This window comes from Dendropsophus ebraccatus, chromosome 8 (assembly GCF_027789765.1).
Source record: "Dendropsophus ebraccatus isolate aDenEbr1 chromosome 8, aDenEbr1.pat, whole genome shotgun sequence".
NCBI lineage: Eukaryota > Metazoa > Chordata > Amphibia > Anura > Hylidae > Dendropsophus > Dendropsophus ebraccatus.
Window position 1 is genome coordinate 121,746,890 of NC_091461.1, and position 17,430 is coordinate 121,764,319.

At 50.2% G+C, this 17,430-nt stretch overlaps 1 protein-coding gene across 1 annotated transcript; it reads right to left on the reverse strand.

Annotated features, from left to right (window-relative positions):
- Positions 1-779: 779 nt before the first annotated feature.
- On the reverse strand, positions 780-10,681 carry TXNDC12 (thioredoxin domain containing 12). Its single transcript, XM_069979496.1, has 7 exons — positions 10,424-10,681; positions 8,752-8,812; positions 8,606-8,658; positions 4,752-4,825; positions 4,021-4,090; positions 3,366-3,449; positions 780-2,742 (listed from the first exon to the last, which is right to left on the reverse strand). Exons 1-7 carry the CDS (start codon positions 10,524-10,526, stop codon positions 2,666-2,668), a joined length of 522 nt encoding a protein of 173 aa, XP_069835597.1. The 5' UTR covers positions 10,527-10,681; the 3' UTR covers positions 780-2,665.
- Positions 10,682-17,430: the final 6,749 nt, after the last annotated feature.

Sequence of the window (17,430 nt, forward strand, 5' to 3'; positions counted from 1 at the left end):
ATTCAATGGAGCCAACCTGTAATACCGGCCAAAGCCTGTGGGCAAGTGTGGCGCTAACTGCAGAGGAAAGCTGCCATGTTTTACTAATAATGCCCAAACCCTGTAAGACCTTCCTTTCCAAATCAGGAAAAAGTACAACATGGCTGCTGCCCATTGTATATCATCAGAGACGACGGCCAAGATCTACAGGGTAGAAATAGAAAGTTGCCCATAGCAGCCAATCACAGCGCAGCTGATAGATTTCAGAAGCACTGTAAGAAATATAAGCTGCCCTGTGATTGGTCACTACGGGCAACAAGGACCGTTTTAGGGTAGAAACACACACACCGGATCCACAGCGTCAAATCCGCCACAGATCCGGTGTGTGTGAATCTGGCCTGGGACAGTGTCAAAAACCTGCTGTGTAACCGTCACCTGAGCTCCCACAATGCACTGCTCCCTTATAACAGGAAACCGGCTGATTCAGCTAAAAACGGTGACTACCTGAATAATTGTCAGGGGGAGAAGAAGGGATGAAACAGTCTAAGAGGAAAACAGTCAAAATTAGTGGAAAAAAACCCACCAAACATTTAATTAAAAAAAAAACGGATGAAATTTATTTTTTTGCATACAGGAATAGGTGGTTGACCACATTTCTGTATATGCAAAAAAAAAGAAAAAGATAATTGATCCATTTTTTTTTAATTTTTATATTGGAAGTGAACGGATCAGAACAGATGCCCATAAATCTGTCCTTTTTTTTCATCTTTTTTTTTTTTTGCATAAAACAAATGAAAAAAAAAACAAAAAAAACAAAAAAAAAAACAGATTACAAGAACACAGTTCTTGTTCAATTTTCCTTTAAGGAATGTTTTGCTGTGCTCACAGCGCCACCTACAGGAACAGAGGAGGCACTGCAAGGTTTGAGACCACTAAAACATCCTATTCTTTTTTTTCTTTTCTTGTTAACTTTGTAGGGGTAGAACAATAAGACGCAACTTATAATGACTATGTTCATGCTGCCGCCTAAAATATTAACCCCTGGGTTGCTGTGGGGGACACCTATAGTTGTCCGTTCCATAGTGACTTCCTGGTGGGTTCAGAATCACCAGGAAAGTTCTGGAAATCTGTACTGCTAATGTTTCTGTAATAACCCTAAAAAGACCAATGTTCTTATGGGACACGGGATGGTAATAGAATTATTTAAGGGGTATTGGCCCGCGTGAAGCCAGGTGGGGCCTTCCAATGTCTGTTCATAGATGTAAAAATATCTAAACTTGATAGTGGTGTTAAAATCAGTGGCGGCTATTGTAATAAATGTCCCTGGGTAACATCACTAAGCAATCAGCAGTAGGGTACAGTATAAAACACAGCTGCTTTCTTACAAAAAGAGTGCCACCCCTGTCCTCAGGTTGTGTGTGGTATTACAAGTTTTCACTTTAATGGATCTGAGCTGTAAAAAGACACACAACCCGATGAGAAGTGAGGCACAGAAAAAAAATTGCTGCTGTGTTTCTAGCAATAGTGCCACTCCTGTCCACAGGCGGTATGTGGTACTGCAGCTTGTTTCCATTCAAGTCAATAAGGGTTAGGCTGGGGCCTCTGGACAAAGAGTGATGCTGGATTGAAAGTGGTTGCAGGGGCAAATGTAAAATAATTTTTTTTTTAATGTCTTTTCCCTGGAAATTCTTTGTTAATCCCTGAAAGATCCTATAAGATGACTGCACACATTGCAGTAAGCCAAAGCTGCCAGTAGGATCGGCCGACCATCTGACATATACGGGGTCCTCTCGACTGTCTCTCAATGGCAGCTATTGGGGCAGACAATGGTCGGGCATGTTTTATGCAAATAGCCCAATCCTTGGGGAGACAAGCTGCCGCCAGAGATGCAAATGTATTGGGGGGGGGGGGGGGGATTAAGGTATCATCAGCTTTAGATAGGCAGAGTAGAGCTGCTGCAGTATCCCAGTGTTGTGGGCATATAACAGATGCTATATACCGCCATACTATATACTATAGCAGACGCTATATACCGCCGTACTACATACTATAGCAGACGCTATATACCGACATACTACATACTATAGCAGACGCTATATACCGCCATACTACAGCAGATGCTATATACTGCCATACTACATACTATAGCAGACGCTATAAACCGCCATACTACATACTATAGCAGACGCTATATACCGCCATACTACATACTATGGCAGACGCTATATACCGCCATACTACAGGTTCATTATGGAATTTTATACTGGTCACAAGTAAATTCACAGGTAAAACCTCCAGCATCTCAAAAACTTAATTCACACTTCATACATAATTCCAAGCAGACCAACTTGTAAGAAAACCTTCTAAAGGCCAAGAAAATCGGCCCGGCTGCATATAACCAGGCAATGAACTGGTTAAAGATTCTTAGTGTGTGAATGTTGGCCTGAGCCCTCAGGATGATGACTGACCCTTCCATCCAGCGTCTGTCACTTAGCTCCGTGTTATAGCGGTGAGTTGTGCGCTACTGAAAAAAAATGTGTGAAAAAAAAAATCTTGTAGTGAATTGCACAGAAAAGTGGCGCCAGAGGGTTCTGCTTTCCAGACCCAAGAGAGTGGGAAGGTTATGGCCGTGTCCTCTGGGATGCTCGCAGCTCGGGAAGGAGGAGGAGGATGGGAATGGACGAGGTTATAACTCATCTTCTATCTGTTTCTTGACAAAATTTCCAGTGAGTTTCTCCTGAGCTTCCTTCATTCCTTCCACCACTGGAGAGAAAGGAAGAGAGTGGGTGAGTGGCGGGAGAGAAGAAGGGGAGTTATCCAGGCTTAGAATAACATGGCCGCTTTCCTCCAGAAACAGCACCACCAAGTCCATAGTTTGGGTGTGGGGGGTTTTGCAGCTCAGTTCCATCGAAGTGAATGGCACACAGTTGTAATACCTCACACAACCTAAGGACATGGGGTGGCGCTGTTTTTGTAAGAAAGTAGCTGTGCTTTTAGTCATCCTGGATAACCCCTTTAAGTTCAGTAATTAAGACAGCATGAAATGCAAAAGCTGCTTCTTTAGGAGACGCATTGTTTCCAAAGCGCTGTGGAATCTGTTATATTATTATTATTAAATTTATTTTACTAGAATTTTAGTGAGAATGTGCCCTATCAGATATCCCAAAGTTAAAGGGATTCTCCAAGACTGAAAAACAGCACCACCCCTGTTCTCAGGTTATGTGTGGTATTACAGATCAGCTTCACTCATTCAATAAACCAGAGCTGCAATACCACACACAAACTGAGGACAAGAGGGGAGCTGTTTCTGGAGGGAAACAAACATTTTTTCAATCCTACATCTCCCCTTTAATACAAAGAACCCTCCGGAGCGTCTCCTATTATACCTTGCTCTGCTGTGTTGTAGAAATACTTGTAACTGGGGTTCCCTTTAGTATTTATGATGTCAGGACGGACGTGTCCACTGGGATCTGCAAGTAAAAGGAATGGAGATCTTATTCATGGAAACTTGCTGCTTATTGGGGTTATTTGCAGGCAGCACATGTCACCAAGCTGGAAATCATCAAAATATACATGAATAGTGCTGACAAACTAAAGGGGAACTCCGGGGAAAATGTTTTATTTCAGATCAGCTGGTTCAGAAAGTTATATTGATCTGTATTTTACTTCTATTCAAAAGTCTCCAGTCTTCCAGTACTTATCAGCTGCTGTATGTCCTGCAGGAAGTGATGTATTCTCTCCAGTCTGACACAGTGCTCTCTGCTGCCACCTCTGTCCATGTCAGGAACTGTCCAGAGCAGCAGCAAATCCCCATAGAAAACCTCTCCTGCTCTGGACAGTTCCTGACATGGACAGAGGTGGCAGCAGAGAGAACTGTGTCAGACTGGAGAGAATACACCACTTCCTGCAGGACATACATCAACTGATAAGCACTGGAGGACTGGGAATTTTTAACGATAATAAATTACAAATCTGTATAACTTTCTGACAGCAGCTGATTTGAATTTTTTTTTGGCAGAGTTTCCCTTTAGTATTACTCACCCAGGAAAAGAATCCTTGGGATGTAAGCACCGTCAGGGCTGAAGGCTTCATCCTTCGGTTCCTCCTCATCCTATTTGAAAACAACGAAAGTAAGTTTACTGGTGCGGGGATAGATACACGCCACAGTGCAATTTTGCTGGCTGTACCTAGTTATTAATGGGGATTTCAGCATGGAGACCCCGACGAATCACAACTGTTAAAGGGAACCTGGGCAGAACCCACCCTAACCCTTAACCCCTTAATACAGCGCTCTGGATGACGGTCCCATCGCAGAGAGTGTTCTGTCATGCTCATTGTGCGATTTCTCAGCAACGGGACCGGATTCTGGAGCGTGACCTGGAGGAGAGGGTGAGTATCCGGTGCTATATTAAGGTAGAGGGGTGGGCTCCAGTCTCCCAGCTGACAGGTTCCCTTTAACATATCTGCAATCTGTAAGCTAAATACACATTCATGCATGAACAACATCACAAGAACAGTATATTATATATATCACACTATGTATATATACACACACTGTACATCATAGGTGTCAAAATGGCAGCCCTCCAGCTGTTACATAACTACAACTCCCATCATACCTGGACATCCAAAGCTTTAGCTCTCCAGGCATGATGGGAGTTGTAGTTTTGCAGCAGCTGGGGGGGGGGAGTCGCCAGCTTCACAGCCCTGACGTCCATGCTTACAAGTCGGGAAGCTCACAGTTTGGTCTCCAGCCTTCTTGCTGTACTCACCTCCACATTCACCATGACAAAGTTATGAGAAAGTTCCGAGATCTCCTTGGACTCCGCAAACTTTGGTTTCAGTGCTGCACAAGAAATACAGCGGGTGTAAAGCCAAGTAACTGTATACAGTATATCCCAGAGATCACCAGGACCCATAATAGTACAGCATCAGGTCAGGCCAGGTATAAAGTGTCCCGCTGTTTCTTACAGGTTTGTCTGTACCGTGGCCCTTCTTTCTGCAGCTGGTTTAGGGATCTTACCATTAGGGGCCACAATGGATAGCTATTAAATGGGCAGTCAGTAACAAAAAAACAAAAAAAAAATCTGACCGACAAGCTGGGAGAAATGCATTATAGAGCCCATTCACTCCAAGTGATCTCTATCCAGCCAAATCCATTATAAGTATACAGGGCTGCTGGATGGAGATGATTAACAGAACTATAACACCCAGCATGCCGGGACAGAAAGTGTCTCTGGGTCTAAGCTGGGGGCTTTAGTTGTCTTTCTGCTGCCACCAGGGCCGCCAACAGGGCATTACTGGCAGTACAGGTGTATGGGGCCCGGCCTATGGGGGGGCCCGGGTCTCCCACACACTTCACTTTTATGAGAAACCTGGTATACAGACAGTGCAGGGAGAGGGGAGAGCTCCCGCAGATGTAAGGGGCCCCGTCTACTTAACTAAAATCATTAGGCCCTCCTCCCCCCTGCACTGTCTGTGGACCGGGCTGCAGAATCCCCCCCACCCTCCACAATGGACCGGCCCCCTCCTCAGCAGCTCCCAGGCTCGTGTGGAGCTGGTGACTTCCGGCCTGTGTGCTCTCCCAGATGACAGGTAGATGCAGCCCTCCTGCCTCCCCCTCTCCTCATTCCTCCCTCCTTCCATCTCACAAACTTCTCTGGCTGCCGTCGTCTCTGCTGCAAGGTCGGAACATGAGGGGGAGGGGAGGAGCCGCTGTATGAGGAGCACTGAAGACTGAATGGGTCCTGGAGCTTCCCTGCATAGAGTAAGTGTGTGTGAGTGAGAGAGTGAGAGAGTGAGAGAGTGAGAGAGTGAGAGAGTGAGAGAGTGAGAGAGTGAGAGAGTGAGAGAGTGAGAGAGTGAGAGAGTGAGAGAGTGAGAGAGTGAGAGAGTGAGAGAGAGAGAGAGAGAGAGAGAGAGACTGTGTGTGAGAGAGAGAGAGAGAGAGAGTGTGTGTGCCCCCATCCTGGTATAGTATATAAATCTGCTACTGCTGAACCAGTCCCTACCGTACTGACAACTCTGCTCTGCTGAGCCTGACCAATGTAACCGACAACTCGGCTCTGCTGAGCCTGACCAATGTAACCGACAACTCGGCTCTGCTGAGCCTGACCAATGTAACCGACAACTCGGCTCTGCTGAGCCTGACCAATGTAACCGACAACTCGGCTCTGCTGAGCCTGACCAATGTAACCGACAACTCGGCTCTGCTGTGCCTGACCAATGTAACTGATGCAAACAACCTCCAACTCCAGACTACACGGATTATGGGGCGCAGGTCCGTGTAGTCTGGAGTTGGAGGTTGTTTGCATCATTGTTTCCTGTTGGATATCGGGAGTGGCTGCGGTCCTTGATATATACGCTGCAGAGTGTTGTGCCTCCCTTTGCACAACCACATCAGGTGAGGGTTGCCGTGCACCCCTATCCCTTTTTCACCTTGCCCTTTTGATCCTCGCCATGGAGCGCTGTCGCCCTTTGTTTTTTCTGACCAATGTAACTGACAACTCTGCTGTGCCTGACCAATGTAACCGACAACTCAGCTCTGCTGTGCCTGACCAATGTAACTGACAACTCTGCTGTGCCTGACCAATGTAACCGACAACTCGGCTCTGCTGAGCCTGACCAATGTAACCGACAACTCGGCTCTGCTGTGCCTGACCAATGTAACTGACAACTCTGCTGTGCCTGACCAATGTAACTGACAACTCTGCTGAGCCTGACCAATGTAACTGACAACTCTGCTGTGCCTGACCAATGTAACCGACAACTCAGCTCTGCTGTGCCTGACCAATGTAACTGACAACTCTGCTGTGCCTGACCAATGTAACTGACAACTCTGCTGTGCCTGACCAATGTAACCGACAACTCTGCTGTGCCTGACCAATGTAACCGACAACTCTGCTGTGCCTGACCAATGTAACCGACAACTCAGCTCTGCTGTGCCTGACCAATGTAACCGACAACTCAGCTCTGCTGTGCCTGACCAATGTAACTGACAACTCGGCTCTGCTGAGCCTGACCAATGTAACCGACAACTCAGCTCTGCTGTGCCTGACCAATGTAACTGACAACTCTGCTGTGCCTGACCAATGTAACCGACAACTCAGCTCTGCTGTGCCTGACCAATGTAACCGACAACTCAGCTCTGCTGTGCCTGACCAATGTAACTGACAACTCGGCTCTGCTGAGCCTGACCAATGTAACCGACAACTCAGCTCTGCTGTGCCTGACCAATGTAACTGACAACTCTGCTGTGCCTGACCAATGTAACCGACAACTCTGCTGAGCCTGACCAATGTAACCGACAACTCCGATCTGCTGTGCCTGACCAATGTAACTGACAACTCTGCTGTGCCTGACCAATGTAACTGACAACTCTGCTGTGCCTGACCAATGTAACTGACAACTCTGCTGTGCCTGACCAATGTAACCGACAACTCAGCTCTGCTGTGCCTGACCAATGTAACTGACAACTCTGCTGTGCCTGACCAATGTAACCGACAACTCGGCTCTGCTGTGCTTGACCAATGTAACCGACAACTCGGCTCTGCTGTGCTTGACCAATGCAACAAAGCGTCTGAAGCACAGGAGGCGGCCGGCTTGCCCCAGTGGGAGGGAATTCCCTCCCCTCTATGACGGGGCTCCATTATAATCAATGGAGCCGCGTCATAGGGAGGCGGGGGATTCCCAGACAATTTAGCTGTATGGGGCCCCGAAAATCCTGATGGCGGCCCTGGCTGCCACCTCTGTGCATGTCAGGAACTGTCCAGAGCGGGCCGCAAATCCCCATAGAAAACCTCTCCTGCTCTGGACAGTTCCTGCATCCTTAACTGTTCAAGCATTGTAGCCAGGAAGTACGTGTATCAATGGTAGTACATTCCACTGCTCAGCCCGCATGCGCCGCTCTTCATGGCTATAGCGTTTAAATAAGTTTAGGACGCAGGTCGCGCAAGTCATCAGCGACGCGGGAACTCGAGGGAGGAGGAACCATGTAAGAGGAGTAAGAACCAAGGAAAAGGGAGGAGGAACCAGGGAAGAGGAAGGAGGAACCAGGGAAAAGGGAGGAGGAACCAGGGAGAAGGAACCAAGGAGGAGGCGTGGCAGAGTGCGGCACAGCCAGAGAGATGCAACGCCTCTTTGACACTTGGTTACACTAAGGCTGCATTCCCACGTTCTATGTCCCTCACAGAACACGGACGTGGAATCCCTGTAACAGACTCTCCCCCGCCTGGGCAGAATCTGTAATTAGATGCTGGGAGAGGGGGAACTGTACACATATGTGCCGTGCTGTAATGACAGAGCTGCACGGCGGATTCATTACAGCACGGTGCATATCTGTACAGTTCCCCCGCTCCCAGCATCTAATTACAGATTCTGGCCAGGCGGGGGAGAGTCCGTTACAGGGATTCCACGTCCGTGTTCTGTGAGGAACATGGAACGTGGGAATGCAGCCTTAGATTGCACATTTTCTGCAACATGGATGGATAAGCTACAGGCACCATGTTGAATAGGATCCTGTGACCTATATAACACGGTCAGTAACTTGGGTCGGGCCCGAGTACTGGCAGATCCCCTTTTGTAATGTCAAGGGTCATTCTCCTACAATGGGCTGCAGGACTGTTACCTTTGCACGCTCCACACCAGGTTTTATGGATCACAAGCATTATTGGTAACCCACTGCGAAAAAGAAGAAAAGATGAGGTCACGTGTAACGCACAATATAGTGTAACCCACAAGAAAGTGTATACACAAACTAATATAGAGCGGTACCTGCTGGCCGCCTCCTGCCTCCCATCCTCCAGCGTCCTCCAGTGGATGTGGTCTCCAAACCCTACAGAATAATGCAGGAATAAATATCACCACAGGATGTGAGGAAATATACGTATCAGTATACATGCAGATCAATGTAATATAAAGCAGAGATAGATATATATATATATGTACACTGTATATTGTTTTCCTTAAAGGGAACCTAACAATACATGAGATGCTTCTAACAATTCCCTCGCTCATACTGCAGGATGTGGGTAATGTCACCAGTCCTTACTGGTTCCAGTAAGATCTGAGACTGGTCACGACCCAATACACCCGGCTCCACGAGTCAGAAGCCGCCACGGTGCCCCATGTACTCTGAGCCACAAATCTACCTAAACATCCCATCAATCACCCAGGGAACCTGCTCAGATCCGGCTCAGTGTCGGCAAGGTTCCTCTCTGCTGCTCTCAAGGCGACCGGCAATCCTGGATGGCAAAACGCCAAACCAGGATACTATGTCGGCCGCAGCGCCAGAACGGTTACCTGCCGGGCAGCCTCATACTGGAGCCCTGTAATCAGCATGAGGATACACAGAAGCCCCACAATGAGCACTGCCCCCCCCGGTGATGATGCCAGGTCAGCACCACAGGTTCATCCAGGACACCCAATGAGATGCCCACTCATTTAAGATGCCTGGACGCCCTATCGTGCCCTATTCACCTCTCAGGTGACATCAAGAATACCCCCAGGGACACCTGTCAGTCCTCCCCACCCCAAGTGACACCAGGACACCTGTCAGTACCCCCCCCCCCAGTGACACCGGGACACCTGTCAGTACCCCCCCCCCCAGTGACACCAGGACACCTGTCAGCCCCCCCCCCCAGTGACACCTGTCAGCCCCCCCCCCCCCCCCCGTGACACCAGGACACCTGTCAGCCCCCCCCCCAGTGACACCGGGACACCTGTCAGTATCCCCCCCCCCAGTGACACTAGGACACCTGTCAGCCCCCCCCCAGTGACACCTGTCAGCACCCCCCCCCCCAGTGACACCAGGACACCTGTCAGCCCCCCCCCCAGTGACACCAGGACACCTGTCAGCCCCCCCCCCCCCCAGTGACACTAGGACACCTGTCAGCCCCCCCCCCCCCAGTGACACCAGGACACCTGTCAGGCCCCCCCCCAGTGACACCTGTCAGCCCCCCCCCCAGTGACACCTGTCAGCCCCCCCCCCCAGTGACACCTGTCAGCCCCCCCCCCCCCGTGACACCAGGACACCTGTCAGCCCCCCCCCCCCAGTGACACCAGGACACCTGTCAGCCCCCCCCCCAGTGACACCAGGACACCTGTCAGCCCCCCCCCCCAGTGACACCAGGACACCTGTCAGCCCCCCCCCCCCCAGTGACACCAGGACACCTGTCAGCCCCCCCCCCCCCAGGGACACCAGGACACCTGTCAGCCCCCCCCCCCAGTGACACCAGGACACCTGTCAGCCCCCCCCCAGTGACACCAGGACACCTGTCAGCCCCCCCCCCCAGTGACACCAGGACACCTGTCAGCCCCCCCCCCCCAGTGACACTAGGACACCTGTCAGCCCCCCCCCCCCCCCCAGGTATGAGGGTCTCCTTTATAGTCATTAGGCCAGCTATAGAGACCCCCAGTCATGTCCCCCAGCACACAGAACACTCACCCCGGCCCAGCCCGTCACCAGCCGCCACCAGCGCCGCCCCGACCACCAGGAGGACGAGGACCCCGGCACACAGCACCGGACACCGGCTGTTACACGGCGGCATGTCAGCGGGAGAGCAGCGGTAACAGCGAGCACCGGACACAGACAGAGGAGGCGGGAAGTGATGTGAGCCGGATGAGGCGGTGACCGGGGCCGGGCTGCGGGGGGCAGAGCTGAGGTGCCGGCACTGTGTACACGGGAGATGCTAGGGGACCTGTGATGACGTCATGCCCATGTGACCAGCCCCTAATGTGGGCGGAGCTATGAGGAGTCTGAGGGGTTCTCTATGAGCACAGAGGAGGCTGGAAATAGTCTGTGTATGAGGAATAGGATCCACTCTGGGTGTGATGCTCTGCAGGGACAGGGGTCTGTGACTGTAATGTAATGTTCTGCAGGGACAGGGATCTATGGCTGTAATGTGATGTTCTGCAGGGAGAGGGTTTTGTGGCTGAAATGTGATGTTCTGCAGGGACAGGGGGGCTGTACTGTAATGTTCTGCAGGGAGAGGGGGGCTGTGTCTGTAATGTGATGTGATGTTCTGCAGGGACAGGGGTCTGTGGTTATACTGTAATGTAATGTTCTGCAGGGACAGGGTCTGTGGTTATACTGTATGTGATGTTCTGCAGGGGCAGGAGTCTGTGGCTGTAATGTAATGTTCTGCAGGGGCAGGAGTCTGTGGCTGTACTGTATGTGATGTTCTGCAGGGACAGGAGTCTGTGGCTGTACTGGAATGTGATGTTCTGCAGGGACAGGAGTCTGTGGCTGTACTGGAATGTGATGTTCTGCAGGGGCAGGAGTCTGTGGCTGTACTGGAATGTGATGTTCTGCAGGGGCAGGAGTCTGTGGCTGTACTGGAATGTGATGTTCTGCAGGGGCAGGAGTCTGTGGCTGTACTGGAATGTGATGTTCTGCAGGGGCAGGAGTCTGTGGCTGTACTGTATGTGATGTTCTGCAGGGACAGGAGTCTGTGGCTGTACTGGAATGTGATGTTCTGCAGGGGCAGGAGTCTGTGGCTGTACTGGAATGTGATGTTCTGCAGGGGCAGGAGTCTGTGGCTGTACTGGAATGTGATGTTCTGCAGGGGCAGGAGTCTGTGGCTGTACTGGAATGTGATGTTCTGCAGGGGCAGGAGTCTGTGGCTGTACTGGAATGTGATGTTCTGCAGGGGCAGGAGTCTGTGGCTGTACTGGAATGTGATGTTCTGCAGGGGCAGGAGTCTGTGGCTGTACTGGAATGTGATGTTCTGCAGGGGCAGGAGTCTGTGGCTGTACTGGAATGTGATGTTCTGCAGGGGCAGGAGTCTGTGGCTGTACTGGAATGTGATGTTCTGCAGGGGCAGGAGTCTGTGGCTGTACTGGAATGTGATGTTCTGCAGGGGCAGGAGTCTGTGGCTGTACTGGAATGTGATGTTCTGAAGTTTTTCTTTCAAATCACCTGGTCCCAGAGATTTGTAATTTTTTTTCTATTGAAAAATCTCCAGTCTTCCAGTACTTATCAGCTGCTCTATGTCCTGCAGGAAGTGGTGTATTCTCTCCAGTGTGACACAGTGCTCTCTGCTGCCACCTCTGTCCATGTCAGGAACTGTCCAGAGCAGCAGAAAATCCCCAAAGAAAACCTTGTTCTGCTTTGGACAGTTCCTGACATGGACAGAGGTGGCAGCAGAGAGCACTGTGTCAGACTGGAGAGAATACTCCACTTCCTGCAGGACATACAGCTGCTGATAAGTACTGTAAGTACTGGAAGACTTGAGATTTTTGAAGTAAATTATAGATCTCTGACACTTGCTGGGACCGGTTGATTTGAAAGATTTTTTTTTGTGAACTACCCCTTTAACCTTCAGAGCGGGAGATGGCTTAGGGTGTTATGAGTCAAGCAGTCCTAGATGCGGTGTTGCAGGCTCAGGTTTGGTGCTGGCTTGGTGTTGGAGCACCCAGGTTTACTCCCCATTGCTGGCTCCTTGCTGATAGTAGCTTGGGATCCCTGTTGGATGGGACCCAAAAAATGCTAACAAAGAGAGCTGCTCTACGTGTTTCACACAGATGCACTTAATCTTGGTATAAGGCAGGGGTGACAGGCTCAAATACACAATAGACCAAAGGCACAGGCCACCCTTGATATTTATTGAAGCTTGCGTGTTGCATTTCTGGCACTGTCCGAGCGGTGTGTGGTCCAGGTGTTAATTAATGATATGATACATTGCTATAGTGCAGGATATGAAGGTAGGGAGAGGATAGGAAGGTAGGGATAGGATAGGAAGGTAGGGATAGGATAGGAAGGTAGGGATAGGATAGGAAGGTAAGGATATGAATGTAGGGATAGGATAGGAAGGTAGGGATAGGAAGGTAGGGATAGGGTAGGAAGGTAGGGATAGGATAGGAAGGTAAGGATATGAAGGTATGGATAGGAAGGTAGGGATAGGATAGGAAGGTAGTTATAGGATAGGAAGGTAGGGATAAGATAGGAAGGTAGGGTTAGGATAGGAAGGTAGGGATAGAATAGGATAGGAAGGTAGAGATAGGATAGGGAGGTAGGGATAGGATAGGGAGGTAGGGATAGGATAGGGAGGTAGGGATAGGATAGGAAGGTAGGGATAGGATAGGAAGGTAGGGATAGGATAGGAAGGTAGAGACACTCCCCCCCATGTCTGCAATGAAATGGCTTTTTTATTGCCTAAAAACCTTAAATTATGCTGCAGTCAAAGGGAAAATCATAAAGAGCTTATTCTCACCTGTTCACGCTCCCCCTGTGTCCTTCTGCGGCATCTTCAAGTCTCCTGCTGACCAGAAGTGACAGCGTGCTCAGCCAATCACTGGTCGTGGTGCTGTCCTGTCTCTGTCAGTGATTGGCTGACCTGACTGTCACTGCAGAGACGGGGGCAACAATAAGCTTTAGACGCAAAGATGGGGCAGGAGGATACCAGGGGAGTGCAGAGAGGTAACAATGGCTTCTTGGCTGCAGAATTCACTTCAAACTCCTCACCCTCACCCATAAAGCTCTCCACAACTCTGCCCTCCATACATCTCCTCCCTCATCTCCACAACTCTGCCCTCCATACATCTCCCTCCTCATCTCCACAACTCTGGCCTCTATACATCTCCTCCCTCATCTCCACAACTCTGCCCTCCATACATCTCCTCCCTCATCTCCACAACTCTGCCCTCCATACATCTCCTCCCTCATCTCCACAACTCTGCCCTCCATAAATCTCCTCCCTCATCTCCACTACTCTGGCCTCTATACATCTCCTCCCTCATCTCCACAACTCTGTGTCACGGCCGCGGCGGCGTCCCGTGTTCCGGGCCGCCGCCGCGACCTCCTCTTGCCCCTTGCAGCCGCCGGGGTCCTTGTGCAGGGACCCGGCACTGCTGCTAGTTCGGCCCCTGGGGGCGCCTCACCTCTCCTCCGCTCCTGTCTCCGACTGTGCCGGCCGGCGCGCATGCCGGCTGTCTCAGATTTAAAGGGCCAGTCCGCCCCTAATTGGTAGTTGCACCCAATCACTTCCTATAAATCCCAGCGTGCCCTGTCCCTCGGGTTGGAGCCTCTACATGCTTCCCATAGCGTTTGGCCCAGCCCCCTGTTGTTCCTGACCTTAGTCCCTGTTCCTTGTTCCTGTCTCCAGTCCTTGTCCCTAGTCCTTGCCCGCTGCCTTCCCGTTGTTCCTGATTCCTATCCGCTACCTGGTCCCTAGTCCTTGTTCCTGGTTCCTGCTCCCCTGTTACACCACTGCTCCTGTGTTCAGCCTGTCACCTGCGGTTACGCCTACAGACCTCTGCCAGCACCATCTCCCGCCTACTGCTCCTGCCACGCCTCGCCTGCCGTCACTAGCAACCAAGCCAGGGGTAGCGACCTGGGGGTCGCCTGCCGCAGCAAGTCCATCCCGCCTTGCGGCGGGCTCTGGTGAGAACCAGCGGCCCCTTAGACTCCGCTCCCTGGTGAGGTTAGTGCCATCGCTGGTGACGGTCCAGTGGATCCACTACTCCAGCCGTTACACTCTGCCCTTCATACATCTCCTCCCTCATCTCCACAACTCTGGCCTCTATACATCTCCTCCCTCATCTCCACAACTCTGCCCCTTCATACATCTCCTCCCTCATCTCCACAACTCTGCCCTTCATACATCTCCTCCCTCATCTCCACAACTCTGCCCTCCATACATCTCCTCCCTCATCTCCACAACTCTGCCCTCCATACATCTCCTCCCTCATCTCCACAACTCTGCCCCTTCATACATCTCCTCCCTCATCTCCACAACTCTGCCCTCCATACATCTCCTCCCTCATCTCCACAACTCTGCCCTCCATACATCTCCTCCCTCATCTCCACAACTCTGCCCCTTCATACATGTCAGTGATTGGCTGACCTGACTGTCACTGCAGAGACGGGGGCAACAATAAGCTTTAGACGCAAAGATGGGGCAGGAGGATACCAGGGGAGTGCAGAGAGGTAACAATGGCTTCTTGGCTGCAGAATTCACTTCAAACTCCTCACCCTCACCCATAAAGCTCTCCACAACTCTGCCCTCCATACATCTCCTCCCTCATCTCCACAACTCTGCCCCTTCATACATCTCCTCCCTCATCTCCACAACTCTGCCCTCCATACATCTCCTCCCTCATCTCCACAACTCTGCCCTCCATACATCTCCTCCCTCATCTCCACAGCTCTGCCCTCCATACATCTCCTCCGTCATCTCCACAGCTCTGCCCTCTATACATCTCCCCCCTCATCTCCACAACTCTGCCCTCCATACATCTCCTCCCTCATCTCCACAACTCTGCCCTCCATACATCTCCCCCCTCATCTCCACAACTCTGCCCTCTATACATCTCCCCCCTCATCTCCACAACTCTGCCCTCTATACATCTCCCCCCTCATCTCCACAACTCTGCCCTCCATACATCTCCCCCCTCATCTCCACAACTCTGGCCTCTATACATCTCCTCCCTCATCTCCACAACTCTGCCCCTCCATACATCTCATCCCTCATCTCCACAACTCTGCCCTCCATACATCTCCTCCCTCATCTCCACAACTCTGCCCTCCATACACCTCCTGCCTCATTTCCACAACTCTGCCCTCCATACACCTCCTCCCTTATCTCCACAACTCTGCCCTCCATACATCTCCTCCCTCATCTCCACAACTCTGCCCTCCATACATCTCCTCCCTCATCTCCACAACTCTGCCCTCCATACATCTCCTCCCTCATCTCCACAACTCTGCCCCTCCATACATCTCCTCATCTCCACAACTCTGCCCTCCATACATCTCCTCCCTCATCTCCACAACTCTGCCCCTCCATACATCTCCTCATCTCCACAACTCTGCCCTCCATACACCTCCTCCCTCATCTCCACAACTCTGCCCTCCATAGCCTATGCAATCTACGCCCATTAGAACAGCCATAGATTGTGTGAACAAAACGGAAACAACAGTGTGTGAACAACGGCCGTTGTTACCCATAGAGTTCAATGCAGTGCATTAAGAACAGCCATTGTTTTAATTGCCGACATTGGCCGTTCTTGTCTATAAAAAATACACTGTGTGAACATAGCTATAAGCTATGTTCACACAAGGTACGAACAACGGCCGATGTTGTATTGAAATCAATGCACAACGGTTAGAAAAACTTTGCGTGAACAACGGCCGGTTAATTGAAAACAATGTCTGTTCTTTTCATAAAAATACATAATGTGAACATAGCCTTAAGGTGTTGAATAGAGCGCCAGTATAAATGCTCAACCATCACTCCATATTAAGGGACATGGGACCCCCATTCTCATGATCATTGAACGTCCCAGTGGTCTGGTTTGCTGGGTTTGATTGACAGCAAATACTTTGGAAGTGACCTGTCAGTCAAGTACACGGAGCAGCGGCATAGAGCTACCTCCTTGACTTTATTCCAAGTAAGGGATCAGTGCAGGTGCTGCGGGACAGGCCATCAGTTTCATAAAGCTGGATAATCCCTTTAAGAGACTCTGGTGGGGTCAGGATTTATTAAGGGGATTTTGTATTGGGGGTTATATAAGAGATCTGATTTAATCTGAGGTTTCCTGATTGATATTTACTTCTCCCCTATCCACAGGATAGGAGACAAGTAAGAGATTGCGGGGGTCCAACCACCAGGCCCCCCTCCGGCGATCTCCAGATAGGCCCCATTGTTTTGAATAGAGCTGTGGGGATGGTATGTGACCTGTGGCTCTATTCGTGCTCTATGGAGCTGCTGTCAATGCAGAGAATCAGGGTAGGTGAGTATCACTTCTTTTTTTATTCTTATCCCCTACAACCCCTTTAAAAGCAATGTAACCTCAACCTGTGATTCTCCAGGTGTTGCAAAACGACAACTTCCATCATGCCTGGATAACCAACAACTATCCAGGATCCTGGGACTGGTAATTGTGCAACAGCTGGAGAGCCATAGGCTGGGAAACATCATGGCTGGTCTGCGGTCTGTACTCATTCTAAGGTGCCCTAAAGGGGGTCATATGCACTATATGGGACTCTGATGCTTTATATGACACTTTTACAAATCACACAGATGTTGCTTTCTTAAAGGGATATTCCCGTCTAAGCTAATAATAGTTTGTGTGCTGCCTATGAAATAGAAAATAGTCACTCTGCTTTTAGAGCAGAGTGGTGGTCGGTAACCTAGACAACAAGCATAAAAAAAACACTTTAAAGGGGTTATCCAGCTCTACAAAAACATGGCCACTTTCCCCCTCTCATTTCTCCAGTTCAGGTGTAGTTTGCAATTAAGCTCCATTTACTTCAATGGAACTGAGTTTGAAACCGCACCCAATCTGGAGACAAGAGAGGGGAAAAGTGGCCATGTTTTTGTAGTGCTGGAGAACCCCTTTAAGAATCTCTTCTCTAGTTAAAGGAGAAGTCCGGCCAAAATTAATTTTTGATATGTTGTTACTTATGAAAAGTTATACAAATTTCTAATGTACATTAATTATGGGAAATGC

What these genes read in the sequence shown, in the direction of transcription:
- TXNDC12 (XM_069979496.1), bottom strand. Translation starts at nt 10,526, where the DNA reads ATGCCGCCGTGTAACAGCCGGTGTCCGGTGCTGTGTGCCGGGGTCCTC. An exon ending in AGGCAGGAGGCGGCCAGCAG is followed by an intron (nt 8,659 to 8,751) that starts GTACCGCTCTAT and finishes TCTTTTTCGCAG; the next exon opens with TGGGTTACCAATAATGCTTG. An exon ending in CCCAAGGATTCTTTTCCTGG is followed by an intron (nt 3,450 to 4,020) that starts GTGAGTAATACT and finishes TTTTACTTGCAG; the next exon opens with ATCCCAGTGGACACGTCCGT.